This window comes from Lampetra fluviatilis, chromosome 37, assembly GCF_964198595.1.
Source record: "Lampetra fluviatilis chromosome 37, kcLamFluv1.1, whole genome shotgun sequence".
In the NCBI taxonomy this organism is placed as follows: Eukaryota; Metazoa; Chordata; class Hyperoartia; order Petromyzontiformes; family Petromyzontidae; genus Lampetra; species Lampetra fluviatilis.
In genome coordinates, this window is record NC_136311.1 from 8039457 (window position 1) to 8061918 (window position 22462).

Sequence of the window (22462 nt, forward strand, 5' to 3'; positions counted from 1 at the left end):
TTTACGAGGAGTCATGTTTGCATAGACCACAATACCTGCAGTCATAATGCAAACAAAAAACATAACTCTGATAATGTATGCACTGTCCTTGAAGTTGATTGGTCCACACACGAGACAGCTTTTCTTAGAGCCTAGTCTCACATGGGTTGGACCAGATGACGCCAAAAGGCGCACAACTCAAAGACAACGCACCATCAGAGTATGAGAGCTCGGGGTAAGCATTTACACCATTGGTACCTCATTTGCCAGTAAAAAAAACATGATAATTGTTTTTTTACCCTTTTATCTGGCAACAAAACTGACACCTTTTTACGAGGAGTCATGTTTGCATAGACCACAATACCTGCAGTCATAATGCAAACAAAAAACATAACACTGATAATGTATGCACTGTCCTTGAAGTTAATTGGTCCACACCCGAGACAGGAAAGCTGTCTCGCAGGAGGAATCCGATGAGCTATAAAGCGCTTTTCTATTCCACAGATGTCCTTGTTTGGGGCGGGTCAGAACGTTACAACAACACGCAGTGGAAAAAAACACGGCACGAGTGCAAAGTATATTGGGAAGGTAAAACAATCACTTAAAAATATATACACAGATAAAACTAGACAATGTTTTTTTGTATATTACCAGGTAAAGCCCACTGAGCGATTAGCAGTTTACCCAGGACTAATTCAAGCAAATCCTGACTATACTCTTAGGTTTTTTCGGTAAAGTCACGTAGGCAAAAAAAATAATAAATGAAAATAAATCAATTAAATCACGTTTCGGAGGCAATATTTTTTTATTTTTACCTACGTGACTTAAAAAAACCTGAGTATGAATCCTTGTAGTCACGAAAGCTTCAAATCTAGAACAAAGCCTGACTGTTGACGAGGCATTGAGTGTCGAAACTAGTCCATGCAGAGTGTTTTTGCTTGTCTTGAATCAATTATGCACTCAAATTATGCACTCCCAGAAGGACGGTCGTCAAGCTGATGGAATGTGTAATAATTTAGATAAATTTTGCTGTGTATATTCTCCACTACGACCAGAATGGTTATTGTGTACGTTGAACTTCTTTCGCACCGTACCGTGCTAATCCGAGGTGCGGGGGAAAGACAACAAACTAAACACAAAACGCAGTTCTAAAGAAATTAGTTTTCAATTGAGATAATTTAGAGTTCAATTCAAATGAGTTTTAAATTATGGTGCCAGGTGTTTTGTGTCGCAATGCAAATGTGGTGTGTCTGCTCTGTTATGTGCATTACATGGCACGTGCCTCTCTATACCGCTCAAAACTCCGCACAAATGGATTTTGTGGTAAAAACAAAGACAACTTGAATCGATTACAATTTACCACGAGGATGCCACGTGAGCAGTGGTGCACAGGCACAAAATTAACAAAACAACATTTGAAAAAAAATGTTCTTTTGTTAATTAAAAAAAAGTGCTATGGGGAAGAGCCATTGCTCGAAACGTCGCCCGTGAAAGCCGCGCGCAGTCCTCCCGACCAATGTGTTGAGACATTTACGAAAGATATCGATTTTTAGAATCGACTCGCGTGTTAAGAATTAAAATAGATTCTACACCATTGCCCCCGGGTAATGGCAGAATGGAATCGAGCTGGGAATCGAATCGAGTTCGCTCTGGTGGTTGGCTGGTGGCACTTAAACGGCGGCAATCGATTCCCCTACGCATAAATACAACGGTTACAGGGAATCGAATCGCTGGTTGCACCTTTTCCCCGTGAGGCGATGGCGGATCAGGCGGTGCACAGAGCCGGCGTCTTGAAGCAGAAGAACAAGACACACAAGAACGGGCGGCACCGCACCAAGGGCGAGATCGACAGAGACCACAAGGGTACGGACGGTCTGGTCGGCGCTTCTTCCCTGTAGAGTTGCGCGGTTGCTGCAACTTGGCGCTGCTGCGGCGGCGGCCACGTGTTCAGCCCGCGCCGCAGGCTTGCCTGGGCCTACACGTTGCCACCACGTGGTCGCTACATTCTTAAGTCTTTTATTAATTTTGTTTGTATTAAACACGCTTGTAAACTTTATTGTGATGTATTTTATTTTACATGGCGTACGTTTGTAGTAATCGCTTTCGTGTATAATTTTTTTATTTGCAAGACGCTTGGTTTAAAAGGAGTTTGGCCCAACGGCCATGTTGCAGGAGCAAACGTAAAATAGTTGAATACGTAAGCTCGTGGGTTTTATACGCAGGCTTTCACGACCGACTTGATTGTTTTTATTTTGTCACGTTTGATTGACGCGATACTTTTATTCATTGTCTGTATCGGGTGGACGAGGGGTTTCTCACATTTTTTTGCACGACTTGGTTATTTTAACAAAAAACCTAACATGATTAATTAAATAGTTAAGACTTGAGAGGCGTTGCTTTCCTCGCACATTGAATGACTTTTAAATGTGTCCATAATTATCGTCGCCAGTCCTGCTAAATGAAACTCTCCACAACACGTGGCGGCTGTCGGCGAGCGTGACCGACCACGCCGTATCGCAGTGGCCTAGAACCGGTTCAGATAATCGCTCGCCACCGAAGTTGGTCACGGTCACGAATCGAGCACAGGTCGCTGGCTTTATATATACTGTACTGTACCTACTGCAATGCGACTGTGCCATAGCAGATACTAAATAATATATTGCTCGGCATAGCTCCCCGGTATCGACTTAACATTGGTCGCAAGAATGCACACGAGCCGAATCTGCTCGTGCGCCGGTAGGGTCAGAATTATATTTATACTGAAGGAATCCGATGAGCTATAAAGCTATATTTCAGAGATGTCCAGTCGCAATGTTACCATCGCAGGATCGTGAAGTTGCAACGACATTGTCTGCCGGACGAGTCGCCCTTTTAAAAATAGCTGTTTAGCTCAGTGGGCTGACGCCTGCTTCGGGAGAGAGGAGGCCTTGATCCAGCAGCGAATTGACGATGATGGCTTATAGCCCTTTCCCAAGGTGGGGTTCGAGCGAGTGCACGTTGAGTAATTCTCGCCCGCCCCCATAAAACTCCTCGATGCAGAAACTCGGGGTGATTATGTTATTCCCTCCCCCTCCCCCAAGCAGCGTCCGCGTTCAAGTTTCTTGTGATCACAAGCCAATGATGCTTTGAGTTATCCCTGTCTGAAATACGTGTGGACAGAAACACGATCTGAGGCTTTGATCACTACTGCTTTGTCAAGCTAACGTGGAACTGTTCCAAGACAGTCAAGAATAAATCTCAGTTTGGCAGAGTGAAAATAATCCCAAGTAAAAATAGATGTATAAATAATTCCTCTGCTAAAATGAGAGTATCGGTGCTTGCTATTGGTGGCCCCGAGTCGGTTGTGTAAATGCCACACAGGCTTTTCACAGGGCCCAGTCCCTCCTGGGGCAAATCACGGTTGACTTACCACACCGTGATTTGATGCATATTTCCTCAACCCAAGTGGAGTGATGGGTATAGGCAAGCTCTGGATTTTTTTCTAGAAAATTTTACACTAAAACTAACGTTTACACCAACTAAAATTTTAATACAAACCGTGACGCTTGCTCGAGCACTAAATTTTACCCTAACACGAGGTTTCGCCTCAACATTGACCCAAACATATAAACACTCTTCCTGATACAAACACTAATGCTAACCACCATCACACCGACACTGACCAAAAACAAACACCAAGCATAAAATTAACACCAATCCGAACACAGAAACGCACTGACCTTAACATTAACCCGAACACACTGGATCTTTACGCAAACTTTCACCCAAACACTAAAACGGACTCTTGCACAAACCCTGAACACACCAAACCAAAACCAAACGGTAGCCCAAACAGGACCCTCAACGTTTGCAAGCCACGTGCAGTGACCATGGGAATCGTGTGGCAGTCACGTGGTAACGTGTATTCCTCTTGTGCAGGGCGTGTGACCGTCAAGGCCCTCACGAAGAAAGCGCGACGGGAGCTGAACCGGCAGGAACGGCGGAACAGATCTACGCAGATCAGAAAAAACAAGCGCGATGCTGTGAGTGATGGCAGCAGCTTCACCGTGGGTGCAGGACAATCTGCAAGTTCGTGAGTTAAAATAAATAAATCTGAGCTTAAATTTCGATTTAAAGCTTTCGTGACTGCAGGGATTAATCTTCTTGGTTCTTTCGGTAAAGTCACGTAGAATGGAAATAATAAAATAATAAAAATAAAACATTTAATTATTCTCACGACGTTTCGGCCACAACGCAAGCAGCCGTCCTCAGGTGTAGAACAGGTCTGTCGAGAAGACAGAGTCATTCACCCCGAGTTTTTGCATCTGAATGACTCTGTCTTCTCGACAGACCTGTTCTACACCTGAGGACGTCTGCTTGCGTTGTGGCCGAAACGTCGTGAGAATTATTTTATTATGTTTTATTTTTATTATTTCCATTCTGTGTGACTTGACCGAAAGAACCAAGAAGATAAATCTGAGCTAGTGAGATGGATGGGGTGACTCGGCAGTTTATGGTGCAGAATTGAGACCGTTGGGCTTCTGGTTTTCAAATTTGGTTTTCAGCCACTTGTGAGGAAACCGAGTTCACGAGCGTCGTGAGTTGATGGGCTCGGCCTGGTCACCCGATGACTTCCACCGAGATCTATATACTTGTAGAGACCGACTTACAGAATAGTATACTTACGCGGAGATGAATAGACTTGCATATTAAACTGGGATCTCAAGTGTAGCACGTTGATGGACTTGGTCACAATGACTGCTCATCAAAAATAATATTAATTTCAGCTGTGAGAATTACATTATTTGATTGAAGATTCCCCGAATAATGATGATAGAAATAATCGAATTCCTCTCCCTGAAAACATTTTGAGGGAAGCAATTCCACCAAGCAGGGATCCATGTTAACATTTCTTGTGATCTGAAGCCAATGATGCTTTGAGTTATCCCTGTCTGAAATGTGTGTGGACAGTAACACAATCTGAGGCTTGAATCACCACTGCTTGTTACTTCAATATCTTATTGAAAACAATGGTGGTTATCCTAATTCCTTTTCCTCTTGCTGGGTGAAAGCCTCCTCATGCCATTTTAGGCATGGGGGTTGTTTGACCATACTTCACCACTCTGATTGTTGCGGATTGGTGAAGGGGGAGGGGGGGGGGCAAGAATTGGTTTAGATAACACTCGCCACTAATTCGTAAATATTTTTTTCACTTCATAAAAGTTGAGCTATTAGTGCTTAATAAACACAACACAATGCCACCAGGTCTTCAACAGCAAGCGGATGGTGGGTAGCAAGGACGGGCCGCCCCACCTGGTCGCCATCATCCCGCTGCATTCTGGGATAAGCACCGGAGAGGCCGTGCGGCTGCTGCGCTCGTGCGACGAGACGGTGCGCGTGGAGGATGGCCCCGCACCCGCCAGCGGCAGCGATCGCCGCGCCTTCGGCCTCGTGCTACCGAGGCACAAGCAGCGGCTTTCCTTCATCCATGTGGATCCTGGTGAGCCATGCGCTCCACCAACTTACCCCCCCTCCCCACCTCACCTCGGTCTCCTCACCCAGCCTCATCTGACCTCACCCGTCGTCAACTAGCCTCGCCCGGCCTCGCCTAAACTCACCCAGGCTCTTCCAGCCCTAATACTTATACTTGGCAACGGTCGCTCTCATTGATCTGCGTTCATGCCGTGGAACCCTCATGACCTCAGCTTGGCTAATCAATGCTGCCTCGTGTATGCAGTTACAATACAGCCTGGATTCATATGGAGTCTAAACAACCGACGACTCGACGGAAATAGTAGGCATTTATTTTATACGGAGGCAGAAAAAAACCCATAGACTCGCACAGAGGCCTACAGACCTGCAATAGACTAGTATGGAGACCCTTAAATTATAATGCAATTTGGATTCATGTAGGGTCTAAACGAGACCATGTCTTGTGTAGACGCTGTACGTAAAAAGTGCATTTTATATGGATAGGAAAAAGACGAACGGAAGGTCTTTAGGGCTGTCTATTTACGGGAGTGGCTTATATGTGGATTTAAGCTTAAGTCCTCGGTGATGTCGACTCATTACTTTTATTTGGGTGCTAGTCTGCCAAGCTTATCCAGCCATTGTGTAAGCGTGTCTGTGGGCCCATTTTCTGGCCGCTTAGCCCTGCGGCACCAGCTGCTGCGATGATGAAAACCCGTTTGTCTCGAGCTGTTCAGCGATGAGCGTCAATACATTTTCACCTCTAACGCGCTGAGCGGTGGCCAGGGTACGCTGCGTCACAACGCGACATCTGCACCGCAGGGGTGGGCAGAACAATAACCTAAATAAAAATTTTAACGACCCACGCCACGTCAGTCGTGTGGGATGCTTGACGATACGTCTCCACGCTGGTCAGTTGCAGGTTAGTCTAGGTAGAGAGGCCCAAAATCCGCTGAGTTGTCATTTGCTACTGAGGTTAGCTGTGATCAGAAATCGAAGTTCGGTCACCGGGTGCAATTACCTTTCGGCCACACGTTACAATACGCATGAGCTTTTGGGACATGTTGGGGTGTTTTTCACATTTATGTATTGCCAGGGGCCGCACTAAAGGTCACCAGGGGCTGGCTGCCAGTGGCCCATGGGCCTTGCAATGGAAAACACTGCATATTAGCGTTATCCAATAATAGTGCGAAAAATGAGTGCTCACCAAATGCAATGCCTATGCCTGCTTGCCTCTCACTAACACGTTAAGGATGGGTCGCGTTTCCGAAGTCGACACGCCGTTGTTACTTTGCGATGGGAATTCATGCTGTTCTTTTGGAATCTGATGTAATGCTGGTGATGTAATTTTGAGTTGGTTCCCAGATGTATTTCTGGGGTTGTGCCATCTCGTTTGGCATGGTGTCCGCAACGTTGCGCTCCATGTGCTAGGAGCACGGTTGGCTACATACGATGCAAAATAAGTTCAGCATCAATATAAAGCTCCCCAGCATGTAGAGTTAAATGACGGGCATCGTGCCAAACCTCACGCGGTACGACCGAAAAATATGTCGGAAAGCTCTACGGCACAATTGTGAAAATCTTCGCCATAATAAATCTAAATTGCCAACGCATATCTTGATTGGGTGGAACAACGGTCTCTCGGCGGCCCCAGTTCCTGTGCGGTGAGATGGGCGGGTGTTGTGGCAGCGTGTGGCTCACCATACTGACAAGCGTCCGCCGCGTTTGTCGTTGTTGCCCATGCGGCCCTTGCAGGCGACGCCCACGCCTTGCTGGACGCAGCCAAGGTGGCCGACACGCTGCTGCTCTTGCTGGAGCCCAGTGACGGGTGGGACGCGTCCGGGGAGCACTGCCTCTCGTGTCTCTTCGCCCAGGGCCTGCCCAGCTGTGGTACGTGCGTGACCTCAGATTAGCACGGTTGGCAATGTACGGTGCGAAAGAAGTTGAACATACACGTTACCACCACGCCCCCCCCATCCTACGAAGCATCACTGCTGCCCTCTTCACTACACAGCCCCACCACCCCCCAATCACCACTGCCAGAACACTATATAGAGGGTATTTGGCCTACTCCTCCAGACATCTTGAAAGAGGTGAGAAAACCCACACTTTACCCCACCACATTAAACCTACCGATAAACGATCTTGTAACCATTCGTGCTTCTCGGTGGACAGGCATTGCAGATTTAAGAAACCTGTTTTTTGTTTCAACCACGGTGTCTTTAACACAATTACAACCCTTTTGTATCATTCAAAATAGTTACTTTCTTTTCGTCAGTCATGCTTCGGTGGGTAGCCGCAGTAACATCAACGCGTGACGATTTCCATCCACTCGTAATCATCGTCGACCGAAAAAATATCCTTCCTTAACGGTTGTTTCCCCCACATTTTCTTTAACAAAATGAACTCTCTTGCCCGCCCCCCCCCCTTCCCTGTGCCGCCACCACGCCACAGTATTCGGTGTAGTCGGAGCCTCAGAACTGCCGGCTAAGAGGCGCGCCGAAACGCGCACGAAGCTGTGCCGCCTGGTGGATCGGCGCGTGCCGGGCGCGCGCCCCCTGCCCCTCGACTCGGCGGGGGAGGCAGCCCTGCTGCTCCGCCAGGTGTGGTCCCAGCGGCGCGCGCGGGTGGCGTTCCGAGAGCGTCGCGCGCATATGTTGGCCGAGCACACGCAGCTGGTGCCAGGTGCCAGCGTGGACGGGGAGCCAGCCACGCTCCTCGGCACGCTCAAGGTCACCGGGTGAGCGGGGTGCGTTTGGCGAGCGGATGGGTGGGTAGGGGCGAGTTGGTTGGGGGTGGGTTAAACGAGGTTGGTGGTTGATTGCTGTTTTTATTTCCCGAGTAAAGCCCATTGAGCTAAGAAGCTCAGGAATTGACGAGTTTGGGGGGTGGCGGCACGAGTGAGAAAATGGGCGAGATTAAATGTAGGATGAGTGAGTTGATCGAGTGGGGGATGGTTGGATGAGCGAGTTTGGTGGGTGAGAGAGTAAAATGCCTGAGTAGTTTGGCGCGGGTATGGCGAGTTGTTGGATTTTGGCGAGTTTGATGAATGGGTGAGGTGAGAGTGACTTGGTGTGGGTAAGAGCATGCATGCATGGGTGGCTGAGAGAGTGATTGGGTGCTCCACTGGTTGGGTGAGTACGAGTGTGGAGGGTGTGTACGCCACCACGCTTGACCGACTTGGTTGTTGTCTCTGCGCATGCGGTAACGTCGCTCTCTTGGCCTGTGCAGCTACGTGCGCGGGCGTCCTCTCAACGTGAACGGCCTGATCCACCTCGCGGGCCTCGGCGACTTCCAAATGAGCCAGATCGACCTCGTCCCTGACCCGCTGACTTTGAACCCGCGAGTGCCGCGCCAGGCAAAGTCCTCCGCTGACGTGGAAATGCAGGTGACTCCCCCGCAGCGACCACTTCCAGGTGCCGCCGACGCTCCCCTTCTCCTGAACCCCCTTGTGGTTCTGTCGCTTTAATTTGTTATTGCCAATGAAATTACTTTAGCGGTTGGACTGGTGGCTTTGCAGTTGGCACACTGCACTAATAACCCAGCGACCTGCATACGATTTCCAAAGTTAGTGACGAGTGGCATCTGAACCCGTCCTGGGTACCCCCCCACCCCACCACTCGACTGACCCGCTTGGTGAAGTATGGTCAAACAATATCTCGTCCAGGGGTTCTGTTTAAAGACCGTGTGTAGCACTGTGGCAACAGGTCTAAATATACAGAATGAAGTCACTGAACCTGTTTGTGTCACGTGGTCAAAAGCCAATGATGCTTTAAGTTATCCCTGTCTGAAACTTGTGTGGACAGCAACACGATCTGAGGCTTTGACCACAGCTGTTTTGCGTAAAGCTTCATGGAAATATCACCAGCGTCGTCCGTTCATTATTAGACCGGTTAGTTGATCGGTCACAGGAGCAGGAAGCCACATAGAAAATGTTGTGGCATTCAGGGAAGGTTTTGAAAAGTAATTGGATTACTGATTTCCCGAGTGATGTAACGTAACTCCGGTGGACGTGCCCTGCTTGCCCCCCTGTACCCCCCTCCCACCCCCTTGCAGGAAGATGCGGATGAGGTGCGGGTCCTGATGCGGGCTGACCCCGCACGGCAGGTGCCCCTGGATTGCGAGGCCGTGCCCGACCCGATGGAGGGAGAGCAGACGTGGCCCACCGATGAGGAGCTCCGAGAGGCCGAGGGTGAGAAGGGAGGGGCTCGGAGCAATTTGGGGGGTGTGTGTATATGTATGTATGTATGAACTTCTTTCGCACCGTACGTAGCCAACCGTTCTAATTGGAGGTGCAGGGGAACGACGGCAAAATATACAAAAAAAATCAGTTGTAAAGAAATTAAGTTTTCAATCTAGATTTAAAAGTGCATACCTCTAGTGGCTTCCTAATATTGAAAGGAAGAACGTTCTTAGACGGCTGCAGATGCGCATCTGAAAGCGCTTGATGCGATGACCATCTTTGTTCGCCGGTTAGCCAAAAGTCTCTGCAAAGATGACCAGGGCTCGCTTGATGGCGAATGCTCCTTGATGAGATCAGCAAGGTAATGCGGTTCATTTGTGGCAAGCACTTTGTGATCTGGTTGGGTGCATGGGTGGGTGAGAGGGAGGGATTCGATTTCCATGTTGATTTTGTTGAACCTGGTGAAAGCTTTAAGGGACCAGAATAGTCACTTCTTTTTTAAGAGTGACCTGGGTCCACCAGCATGATAAAAAAATCTACAATAAAGTACAGCAACGAAGTGAATAGAAAGTGGAAAAAAACAACTGCGTCATCATATGACAAATCTCTGTCAAATCATACATTTACTGGAGCGTAGCGTAATTCGGCTCGGGCAGACTATTTTTAGACTGATCATAGTACAATTACAATTAAGCTACATAAACGTGACATAGCTATGGGGTGACTTTTACTCAAATGTAAACAGGGGGGTTAGAGGGAGGTTGGGAAAGAATGATTGAGAATGCGTGGGGGGTAATTAATCTAGGGTTGAGTTGGTGGGAGGAGTGCGTGTTTTGCATGATTGAGGGTTTCGTGGTGGGAGCAAGGCTCCAAGTGGGTGGGAAAGAGTGAGGTTGGGTGGTAGGTGGGGGAGGGGTGCAGCTGAGAGCAATGTTGTAAGGGAAGATGTGGGAGATTTAGGTGGCGAGCTTAGAGGGTTAGTGCATCGGCGAGAGTGGCTGGGGTGTGTGGACCAGGTTACGTGGTAGGTTGTTGGGCGAGTGTGGATGGTAGATGTTCCACTATGGGAGTGCAATTTATAAACCTTCTCTTTTGCCCATCTGTGTCCCCTCTGTCTCTCCCTCCTGCCCATTCCTTCAACTACTTCGTCCTTTCTGCCTGTGTCATCCCCTCCCTTTTACCACCCGTTCCTCCTACCCTCTCTCTCCTGCGTGTCCTCTCCTCCCGACCGCCCGCGCCGCCCTGCAGAGTCCCTGGCTGCGAAGAAGCGAGAAGTCCGACGTGTGCCTCGCGGGACGTCCGACTACCAGGCGAGCTGGATCCTAGACGGGGGCGGCGGCGGCGAAGATGACGACGACGAAGATGATGACGATGATGAAGATGATGATGACGACGACGCCATGGAGGAGGTGGCCGAGTCCCAGGTTTGATATTTTTCCCGTCCCTGATGGTGCTTTCTTTGTGTGGTGGAGGTGACTAGTGGACATCGAGTAGATTCCATGTCCGACCACCCTAAACAAAGGGGCCGGTAGGGGAATGAGACAAGTTTCAGCAAAACGTGAACTTGTTATTCGTGTGTGTGTATATATAATTAGCATGGTTAAGTATGGTCAAATAACCTGCAAGATCTCACCCAGTAGTGGTTTAACAAAAGGGCTGTGCATATACACGTGGAGTATTTTTGAAAAAAATAGAAACTTTGTCTCAACATATTAAATAAATAATATTCTTCCAGTCCCTCTGGCTATTGCTCCACCAGACTACCGACATTGAACAGCATTTGTTTTGTCGGACATCGATCTACTCGGCACCATGAGCCCTCCATGGTCGATAACGTGAATACCACTGAGACATCCTTTACCAGTGGCAAAATATAGTAATAGGTTTTTACCCTTTCAACTGGTACAAAAACCGACACCTTTATACAAGGCATCATGTTTGCAATAACCACAACACAAGCAGTCAAAATGCAAATAAAAAGAAACAACTCTGATGATGATAATGATATGCACTGTCCTTGAAGTTGATTGGTCCACACAAGCTGTCTCGGGTGTGGACCAATTTTTTACTGGGGGAATCTGATGAGCTATTAAGCTCTTTTTCACAGATATCCAGTAGGGGTGGGTCAGAACATTGCAACAACAAACAAGACCAACATACAATGGCAATTCAAAGTATAGGAAAGGTAAGCAAATTACTTAAAAAAATATATACAAATAAAAAAATGTATCTTACCAGGTTCGGGCCCAATAAGCTATTAGCTTCTTTTACAGAGACGACCTGGCCACATGATAGCGCAACGAAGCGGCTTAATCACGTGCAAATTCATCGCAGCCAAATGCTCTTAAACGCACATCTCTTCAACAAGGCTGCCCGCGTGGTTTCCCTGCAGGAGGGCAGCATGGACGACGATGCCAGCTCCGACGGTCGCGACGATGACGACGGCGGCGGCGACGAGGATGGGGGCGAGAGCGTGGCGGGCACAGGCACGGTGTGCGACGAGGGCTACGACGCGAGGATGGATGAGGAGGAGGACCAGGTGGCACTGGAGAAGTACCGCGAGGAGAGGCTCGACCGCATGTTCCCCGACGAGGTCGACACGCCCAAGGACGTCAGCTGCCGCGTCAGGCAAGGGCCGCCCTCTCCTTCACGTCTCCCGGTCGCTCTGCGTGTCTGCTTCATCGGGGAGCGGTGGCGTGATGGTTAGCAAGCTGCGTTACGAACCCGGCGACCCGAGTACGATTCCCGTTCACGGTCAACACCAGTGACTTACCTGAACCCTGTCCTCTGCCTTGCTGAGATCGACTCGGCCTCAAATCAGTACCTCTTGTGATGTGTAAATGTCGCCACTAGGGAAACAAAGGCGGCCAGGCGTGATGATGGCCATCCCACCTCGTGTGCCGTTCTGGCCTTCATAGGTGCTTTGCTATAACAGCACTTGCACAAAAAGTCAATTTAAGGCTCTACAGGGAATCTTCGTCTTTGTTAAGACTTTCCAACCAAGGTCGTCGAAAGCATTTGCACATCTCGTTTAATACGTAGGTGTTACATTTATCTTAGTATTTGGGTTTTTCAGTTTCAAGTTTGATAGCTAAAGGATGGGAAAATAAGACAAATGTTAAACCTCTTATTTTCAATTGGACGGTATCTCTACGTGTCTGCCTGTTCATGTGGGGGTGGCACGAAAACTCTCAGATGCTCCTGAGCTAACGCAAAAAGAGAATGGAATTTTTAGGTGATCAAAAGCCAATGATGATATCTTCGGTACCCAGATCTGAACATTCCGTGTGGAAAATGTTAAACTGAGGCTTTTGATCACTGAATCCTAAGGAAGTATTTGTTTTTTGTAAATGGAATCGCTGGGGAGATGTATTAATCAACTAGTCTACCCGCTAATCGGTTGAGTAACCGATTGCTTAACTAATCGGAGAGCCCAGCTTGAGTTTACATCACCAACTCTTCCAGTGTCATGCCCTCGCTACTTTACAACCCCGCTGTTTCCTTGCCCTCCCAACCCCAGCCTGGGGTCCAGAACGACCATGGACTCGACATCTTTTCTACTATTTCCACATCTGATTATTGGAGGAATATAACTGATAATCGGTTGCGTTAACCTGTCGCTCAAATAATCAGACCCGGCCCCACTTTCGTTTCCATTTGTGCGCCGATTTGTTGCATTGCAACGGTTCGCGGTACATCGCCGCGTGTCATCCTCGCGACGTTCTGACCCCGCTGTTGTTTTCCGGCCCCCGACCCAGGTTCCAGAAGTACCGCGGGCTCAAGAGCTTCCGCACGTCACCCTGGGACCCCAAGGAGAACCTCCCGCTGGAGTACGGGCGCATCTTCCAGTTCCAGAACTTTGCGGCGGCGCGCAAACGCGTGCTGCGCGACTCTCAGCAGGACGTGGAGGGAGCAGCGGTGAGCGACGCTCCCTTGAATGCGACGTGCACGAATAAACACAACTGGATTCAAGCACGCGTGATTTGATCGGTGTTTCGTGGGCTTAAGAATCAATGTCAATAGGCGATTCGATGCATCGTTGCACCATTAACAGTGATAATTCATGTCAACCCGGGGAAACCCGGAAGACGTCTGTGGGGACGGCGTGGCCTGTGATGTTACCAAGTTATCCCTGTCCGAGACACTTGCGTGCGGACGTCCTTTCTTTACTGAGGTCATGCCGCCGTCACGAGATGTGATGGGGCAGTGGGCACTGAGATGCTTTGTGAAGTCGGTGTAGTTTGTGGTTGTTTGTGCTTTTAACTATCCACTGGAATTGGTGCTATGTCTTGCCACCTGTTAATATCAGCATTTGGAGACGACGTTTGTCAGGTGTAGTGCTAGCAGGTTGCTTGCTAACAGCACTGTTAGCCTGAGACTTAACGGGGAGAATCTGTGTGTGTGTGGCGTGCAGCTCGGCTTGTACGTGACGGTTCACATCCCCAACGTGCCCCTGGACTTGTTGGAGGGGCGCCAGCCAGACGCTCCGCTTGTCCTCTTTGGACTCCTACCACACGAGCACAAGGTGAAGCCACCACTCGCGCCACTGCTGGCACCAGCGCCCGACATCGTCAGTGGCCCTGTTCGTTGCCAACTTCTGCTTGACTGTTGACAGAATCGTGAATGCCATCGTCGCCGACGCCGTGACTTCACGTCAAAGCCACCGAAACTAGACGGCAATACCATCGCCGTCTGCCGCATCATCAATCATCGAGTCCCGCACCAGCACCGTCGGTAAAGCTAAAGCAATGTATGCCGCTGACCCCGCAGATGTCGGTGGTGCACTTTGCGGTGCGAAGGCACCCGGGCTGCACGGAGGTGGTGAAGGCCAAGGAGGAGCTGGTGTTCCACTGCGGATTCCGGCGGTTGCGAGCAAAGCCCATCTTCTCGCAGCACACTGGAGGTACCCCTCCTCCACCAACTGCCACCGCACGTCACCAAGCAGCACCACACACGCGCACCCACACCATCACGCATCGTCGCACGCCAACAAACAAGCACCACAGCCACCCCCCTTTCACGGAAGGTCACACAACACACAGGTGCATGGTGGCGCTTAGAATGATGTAGTGCTTCGGGGTCGTTTGTGGTGGCCACGTGACGGTATGTGGTGGTTCTCGGTGTCGAGAGAACACGCATTTTATTCAATCGGTTTGTATTTATTATAGCTCCATATAAGGAGCAGGACAAAGATTCCACCATCAAGCGCCACCACCACACCATTGAACACGACCACATGGGCCCAAGCACTACAGCCATGGGTGGTGTTCCCATCCACTCTTCTATTACAAAGGGAAAGCGTAGTTTTAAAGAGCATCTCCAAATTTCCTGCGTCCCTTTAAATTGGAAAGGCTTATATATCTGTTTTCGCCTTGAGCAGTGCAGAAGTATATTGGCATCGCACAACGTAGTTTTTTCTATAAATGAACCAAAAATGAAATGGTGACTCAATGAACCTCATTCATTGCTTACAAAGTGTCACACTCCAAATAACACTCCAGTGTTTCAAAGTTTTCTCATTCCCCCCTTGGCCTGCTAAATCAAGCGTGTCCAATCTTCCCTGCTCAGCGGTGTCCTGCCATTCCTGGTTCACAAGCCTGTGATGTACATCAAGTTATCCCTGTCTGAGCTGACGATGCTGACAACTGAGTTATCTGAGGCTTGTACCACCAGACTGCTAACGTGGGGATGGGGGGGGTGGGGGAGGTGTTGGTCATTTAGGAGTCGAAACCGATAATTTAAATCCTGAAAACTGGAATTTTGTGAAATGAAGTGAATACCATAATTAATGGTGACTTTAATTGTGCAGTTACTGATGGACCAGGGCTGAAACCCACCTGCTTTTTTCCCATTAAAGTAAAAAAAAAATATTTTGTATTTGTTGCTGCTGTGTTCGCGCACCTCAGGGATTTCCATTGTAAAATAGCCGGGCAATTGACAACGGGTTCATCGTCCATGTAACAAATAAAATAAAAAACGTAATAATTTGAGAACCCTAGTCGAATCGCATGTGGATGGTGGAACCCACTATTGAACCCAGGATCTCAGCAGTGCCAGCTCTTCTGAGCACTGTGACTACCCCTGAACTGCCACCCAAATCCCGTGTAGTCAACAGCGGGCGCCGAAGTGCACCCTGCGATAAAACTGGGGTTGCTCAAATGGAGCGACCGTCGTGAGGATCACCATTGAGTCGGCAGAACGGTTTCGCACGACGCCGCCGAATAGACTTTCCCAAGATGCACGGCAAGGCCTTCACCTCTGCTGACCGCGTTCCCCCCTCAGGCGACAAGCACAAGATGGAGCGGTACCTGCGGAACGATGTGCCGGTCGTCGCCACGGTGTACGCACCCATCATGTTCCCGCCGGCTTCTGTGCTCGTCTTCAAGCAGCATCCCGGTGGTGAGGGGGTGGCGGGGGGGGAGGGACACGGGGCAGGGGGGGGGGGAGAAGAGATGGAGCTGTGGAACGTTTGTCGAATGCCGCGTGGCCAGATTGCCTCGGGGGTTGGCTTGTAATGGCCATGTGGATTTATAGCCAGGTGACGGCGCATTGAGACTACAATTCCTTATTGACTTACGGAATTCGGCCTTAGCCCGTGAAGTGAAATGGGCCCAGAGAATTCATCCGATTTGAGTTGACAAAGAAATGAAACTGTGCTGCTAGTTAAGTCATTGCTCAAGCCTTGGGCTGGTAATGGCCTTATTGGAGCACATCGGACTGCGCAAATCATGGTTTCTCTCGGCCTAAGGGTTGGTTCTGCCAATTCTCATTCGAGTCGCATAATTGCCTTGTCGAAAGCACTGAGCCCGGCACTTGTTATCAAGAGCTCTGAAGCCCTAGGACTGGGCTTCTGTTGATACATTTTGGGGTCTAATCATGACCTTAGACAAGGTTATTGTTATCCTGGCCCCAGCCATTAAATGACCACGCAAGAATTATTTGTACAGTTTTATTAAATTAATTTTGCTTCGCCCAGATGTTTTCATAAACGAATGTTCCTGTGCCCCCCGGATGTATGGGTTTACCGCACCACAGCGAATGCACTCTCTCGTCCGATTACACTTAAGTTAAAGTCGCTCGTACACGCTTGCGTCCCCCCGCACGTGCAGGCTCCCAGGAGCTGCTGGCGACGGGCTCGCTGCTGAAGCCGGACCCTAACCGCGTGGTGGTGAAGCGTCTGGTTCTCAGCGGGCACCCGTTCAAGATCAACAAGAAAGTCGCCACGCTGCGATACATGTTCTTCACCAGAGGTGGGTGCTCGCCAACGACACTGCTGGCGCGTTAGGGCACGGAACCTGCTTGTTTGCGGTGTCCGAGACGTGTACTTCCGACACGTGGAAGTGCTCGCTGTGTGCCGAATGCAGCAGTGTTGATCTCTACACCACCCCTTCTCCCTGCCCCCCACCGTGTGTTCGGCGTGGCGGTACTTGCATCGTCTTGACGAGCCGTGGCGTGGGAGAGTCTAACCCGGTGACGCGTTCCGTGCCCCCTCTCGCCGCAGAGGACATCATGTGGTTCAAGCCGGTGGAGCTGAGGACGAAGTGGGGGCGCAGAGGTCACATCAAGGAACCCCTGGGTAAGTTGAATCACAAATGCACACCTCGTGTGGTGGTGGAGGATGAGAACAGCCTTCCACGACTTTGGGGTTCAACAAGTCCAGAGGGGGTCACCAAATGCCACCAAATCTAAACTAAGACATTGACATTGGATGACAATTAATTTCACTTGTCCGAGATTAATGTGAACAAGCTATTGGTATTCTTGGTTCTTTCGGTAAAGTCACGTAGAAGGGAAATAATAAAAATAAAACATAATATAAAATGATCACGACGTTTCTGCCACAACGCAAGCAGCTGTCCTTGCGTTGTGACCAAACATCGTGATAATTTTATTATATAATGTTTTATTATTATTTTATTATTTCCCTTCTACGTGACTTTACCGAAAGAACCAAGAATGAAACCCTGCAGTCACGAAAGCTTTAAATCGAAATTTAAGCTATTGGTAATTCAAATGCTAATGGTCTCGGGAGAAACGACCCATGTCTCTCCCGCACTTGAGGCCTTGTTTAACGCTTCCTCTGGTGTTAATCTTCGTCGGTATTTTAAATTTTATACGAAGTTCACGGCAATCTTAGTAATTTGAATCAAGTCTTAGTCTCTGGATTTAATTGATTCATTCTCTTCGGGTAAGGTGGGTCAAGCAGTCACAAATGTAGTCTACTCTTAGTTGATGTAAGGGGTGTGTATCCAATTGGCGAATCCAATATTTGTCTGCACACAAAAATAGCCAATTATCTGCGTTCTCTTGTAACGCTTATGAATTATCGTAGTCTGCGTCTGCAACTCGGATAAGTAAGTCTCGCCTTGTCAATAAAGCTGAGGTGCCTCTTTTAACTGTCGTTCCCGCACGGCGATTTTATACACTTGTCGCGATTGTTGACTGAATTAAAAGACATTGGGTTGACGAATCCTCATGGCTGGTGCGCTCCCCCCCCCCCCCCCACCTCATCTGTTCCTCACCGCAGGCACACACGGCCACATGAAGTGCGTTTTTGACGGGCAGCTCAAGTCGCAGGACACGGTGCTCATGAACCTGTACAAGCGCGTGTTCCCGCCCTGGTCCTACGACGCGCACGTTCCGCAGCCAGCGCCGTGGGAGCCCGGGCGGGAGGCAGAGCGTGTCTCCCAGCGCGAGGACGCCGACGAGGACGAGATGGAGTGAAGGGACCGTGACACAGACGGCCCATCGTGAGAATCAGCCAAATAAAAAAAATCCAATTGGTGGTGATGGGGGCCTGCTGATGCGACTGTTGAGCAGGGGGTGGAGGGGTGGAACGTGTGGCTCATGGGCTAGACGTGCCTCGTGACTTCGTTTTATCTGGCCTGACGACCTGCAGATGGAATGAACGGGACCATGATGAGAATGGCTGTCATCAGACTTGGCCGAATAAAGAACTAAACTGGCTACAGCCTGCTTATGAGATGGTAAAGTAGGGGAGGAGAACCTACAAGGGTGTTCATTTTTGGCCCTTCCACTTGAGTGCTGCCCACAAACGATTTATTCGGCACTGCAAGCATCTCTCGGCAGCACTACTCCGGTACTAAAGACCTCCAGAATAATTTTGAGCTGCCAACAATGGCTTCATAAATTTAGCGTGCTTAGGTCACTTGTGTGACTACGAGGGCCTCCTACAGAACAAACACGTTTGGACTCTCAGTACATGATAGTTTCTGTGGTCATTGTACAGTGACAGAATTGTTACCGAATCTTCTGGGAACAAAGCTTTTATAATTAAGTCTGCTTGCAATTTGCCTCTTATTTTGGATTTTCAAAAAATTCGAAAAACTAAATATATCAATCTTGCGAAGCCATTCTAAAGACCTACATTTTTTTACCTCTGTGCGTGCCCTGTAAACACTAGAGTGGAGTTTGTTTACATTATTAGCAGACAATCGGCGAAGAGTTCGAGTCTTCCCTCAGACTAACGAATAAAACTAAACTATATTTTATTTTGCCAGGTAAGGCCCACTGAGCTATGTAGCTCTTTTTCAGAAGCGACCTGGCCACAAATGATTGCTCAACGATGTGGAAATGTATTGCAGCCAACTACTCTAAACACCACGCATTGATTCTAAATGTGGAGCGAAAAACCGGAGGACCCGGAGAAAAAACCACGTGCCCACGGAAAGAACATGCAAACTCCAAATGTACAGGTGTGAGGGTCTGGATAGAACCCACGACCTGCATACCAGGCGAGGTAGTTTACATCTCACCACCGTGGCCCAACCAGCAGCGCATTTCGCCCATCTTCCATCTGCCATTGCTGAAGCTCCTCGTGTCGATAACATTTTGTGTTTCTGCAGTTGATAAAGTCACTTTATTTACCCCCATTATGTCATCCAAACGACCGTATAGTTCAGGGGTGGAGAACGCCCGGCCCGCGGGCCGTTTGAGGCCCGCAAAATCATTTGGTGTGGCCCTGCCAAGGCAACCGCAGGCGGGACTCGAAATTCAATCAATCTAGGAGCAAACCTGGAAAAGCTTTTGCGCGAGTAGCAACATCATCAATACCAGCTAACATCGCACGCCTCGCCAAAGAGAAGCAGTTCCAGCCATCACATTAGGGTGAGTTAATTAAATGTTTGACCAAATATAACAGGCACATTTTTAAGTTGATAATTTTGTATTGCCCGCGAATGATGTTATAAATATCCAAATGGCCCTTGGCAGAAAAAAGGTTCCCCCGCCCCTGGTCTAGTTGCTAGTGGCCTATTGGGCAGTGCAGCGTAAATCCACGTGTTTGGAAATTAAAACGCAGATCGTAAGGAAGGGGGGTAGAGGTGTGAGAGATGAAAAGTGAAGTGCCGCGTTCGTTAGGGTTGGCGCAGTTCCACCTGAAAGGTCATTTTAAACTCGAGCGGACATGGTGAAGGTGACTTGTAGAAATGTTTTTCTATTGTGTACCCACCACCTTTGAAGTCCTGGAATGCATCCTCTATGCTATAGCTACCTTTGGTAACCATGTTTCTGACGGTGAAGTGACGTCACGGAACGCATCTACTTTGTTCACAGAGGCATTGCTGTACATGGTAGTTGCTGTGGTTAATCGCCTCCAAAACTCTGGTTTGCAGGTGTGCGTGCGTCGGTTTAGCCTGGTTGAAAAGGGTGTGTCGGTCAAGTAAAAACGGTGCATTGATAACGCACGCTGATTTCAGTTTGCGTACGGTGGACTTTTTAGCTTAACGTGTTGGTAAACCTTAAGCATTTTAGAGCTTGGAAACTGCCCTCTTGTATTTTTATGTATATTTTTTTTATGAGAAGCACGATTGAGGACATGTGCAGCGCAGTTTCAATTCGCTTCTGGTCAAGGTCTCTCCCCACGTCATGCACGTCGTGGGGGTGGGGGTTTATTTGACCATTTGCTATGCTGGCCAGCGTTGGTTAGCGAAGACGGGAAGCATATATGCTGGAGCATAGAGGTACAGTACAACAATGGATTTTGTTGTACAGCCCTCTGCTGTCCATATTTCGCAAGTATGAAATTCCATCGGTTACGGGATGTAAGCGATGTGTGCGAAATGTTCATACGATTGTAAGATATTGTAATCATTTACATACGAGTACCTTGTACAAAATGTACTACTAAGTGCTGTGTTCTTAAATTAAAAGGCAAGTTTGGTTGATATTGCAAGCAGTGCATTGTTCTTTGTTTCCTAATGAAAGCCGTAAGTGTTACGACCTCGGAGTCCACCATTGGTTTGTTTGATCAATGATTTAATGAATGGGTCTACTGCCGTTGTCAATCCACAACTGGATGAAGGCCTCCCCAAAGCTGTGTGACCAATGAGCAGAGGTGGGACAAAGTCATTGTTATGCAAGTCCAAGTCGAGTCGCAAGTCATCAAATTCATGACTCGAGTCTGACTCGAGTCCAAGTCACATGACTCGAGTCCACATCTCATAGGTGGGACAAAGTCATTGTTATGCAAGTCCAAGTCGAGTCGCAAGTCATCAAATTCATGACTCGAGTCTGACTCGAGTCCAAGTCACATGACTCGAGTCCACACCTCTGCCAATGAGGGTTGGGGAATATGGGGTTTCAAGAGCGGTTCGGATATCACGCGTGGAAATTTCGTATCTTGATGTGAAAACGTTGGCAGTGATGATGCTGGTCGTAAGTAAACCAAGCAAAAGCTTAGGTCCCCAAGTAGATCAAGGTGCCCCGGAATATTAAAAAAAAATTGGATACGGCAAATGTCAGCTGAAAATTCAATCCTAATGAACATTAATTAACAAGCCAATGTGTTGCTCGTCTCTATCGTCCACATTTATCGCCTCACTACAGTTCTCTTCGTTTACATTAATCCATTTATCTCTCGATTTCTTATGTTCATCTCACGGTGATTGTATAACTTAAGGGTGCTCGCTCCATAAAAAAAAAAATCTGCTTCAGACCCCCAAAGGGCCAGCACCACCCATGGTCATGACCACAGTTGGATATATAATTGGTGTTTTAAAAACAAACTCCCTCTTGCTGAGAAAGTGTTGCAAATTAAACTTCAGCAGAGATGTATCATAAACATAACTAGCAAACCCGCACGTGCTTTGAATGTGACTCTCCAACAGTCCATTCGATCTGTCCAACCTTCCGTCCAGCAAAGCATCTGTCCATTATGTCTGCCCAGCTGTCTGTCCGCCCAGCCGTCCGTTTTGTCCGTCCATCCACAGTATTAAAAACAAACTTGCACTCTCTTGGGTTAATTGCACAAAGTCCCCCGAGTTGGAGGAGCGGGTAATGAGCATCTCGATGGAATGTGACCTCTAATTAGACGCCGCTAATTCCCTGCTAACGTCTGCGTTAAGGAGGCATGCGGTGCATGAATGTAATCTATTATTAAATTATACCGTAAGCGATTAATTTTTCTTTTGTTGCACGCTTCGTTAAGGTGAATTTTGAAATAAATTGGGCAAAAGGCAATTGAGGCAAAGGCGTAGCCCTGCAATTGCTTGCATCACTGCTGGCTGAAAGTGCCTCCCAACTCCAAGTCTTGGAAGGTGGCACCTACCCACACTTTACCCAACCACACGAGCTGATGAGCAAACTACCTTTCATGTTAAATTTTGATTTAAAGCTTTCGTGACTGCAGGGATTCATATTCTCGGTTCTTTCGGTAAAGTCACGTAGAAGGGAAATAATAAAATAATATTAATATACAAATTGTATTTTATATTTATATAATTTTATTATTTCCCTTCTACGTGACTTTACCGAAAGAACCAAGAATATATATACCTTTCGTGTTACCCATTTATACTGCTGGGTGGAAATACGTGCTCGCTTGTTTCAACC

The 22462-nt window shown here is 48.3% G+C and overlaps 1 protein-coding gene and 4 non-coding genes across 5 annotated transcripts; all 5 read left to right on the forward strand.

Annotated features, from left to right (window-relative positions):
- Positions 1-1714: 1714 nt before the first annotated feature.
- TSR1 (TSR1 ribosome maturation factor) lies at positions 1715-20778 on the forward strand. Its single transcript, XM_078873746.1, has 16 exons — positions 1715-1842; positions 3898-4001; positions 5224-5458; positions 7183-7317; positions 7882-8167; positions 8659-8815; positions 9484-9619; positions 10859-11034; positions 12003-12238; positions 13369-13528; positions 14025-14135; positions 14381-14513; positions 15893-16009; positions 16720-16860; positions 17112-17186; positions 18138-20778. Exons 1-16 carry the CDS (start codon positions 1737-1739, stop codon positions 18332-18334), a joined length of 2505 nt encoding a protein of 834 aa, XP_078729872.1. The 5' UTR covers positions 1715-1736; the 3' UTR covers positions 18335-20778.
- On the forward strand, positions 4880-4949 carry LOC144945492 (small nucleolar RNA R38). Its single transcript, XR_013639681.1, has one exon. It is a non-coding gene; the product is annotated as a small nucleolar RNA R38 (small nucleolar RNA).
- LOC144945491 (small nucleolar RNA R38) lies at positions 9184-9253 on the forward strand. Its single transcript, XR_013639680.1, has one exon. It is a non-coding gene; the product is annotated as a small nucleolar RNA R38 (small nucleolar RNA).
- Positions 12848-12927, forward strand: LOC144945494 (small nucleolar RNA SNORD121A). The gene has a single exon (XR_013639683.1). It is a non-coding gene; the product is annotated as a small nucleolar RNA SNORD121A (small nucleolar RNA).
- LOC144945493 (small nucleolar RNA R38) lies at positions 15202-15275 on the forward strand. Its single transcript, XR_013639682.1, has one exon. It is a non-coding gene; the product is annotated as a small nucleolar RNA R38 (small nucleolar RNA).
- Positions 20779-22462: the final 1684 nt, after the last annotated feature.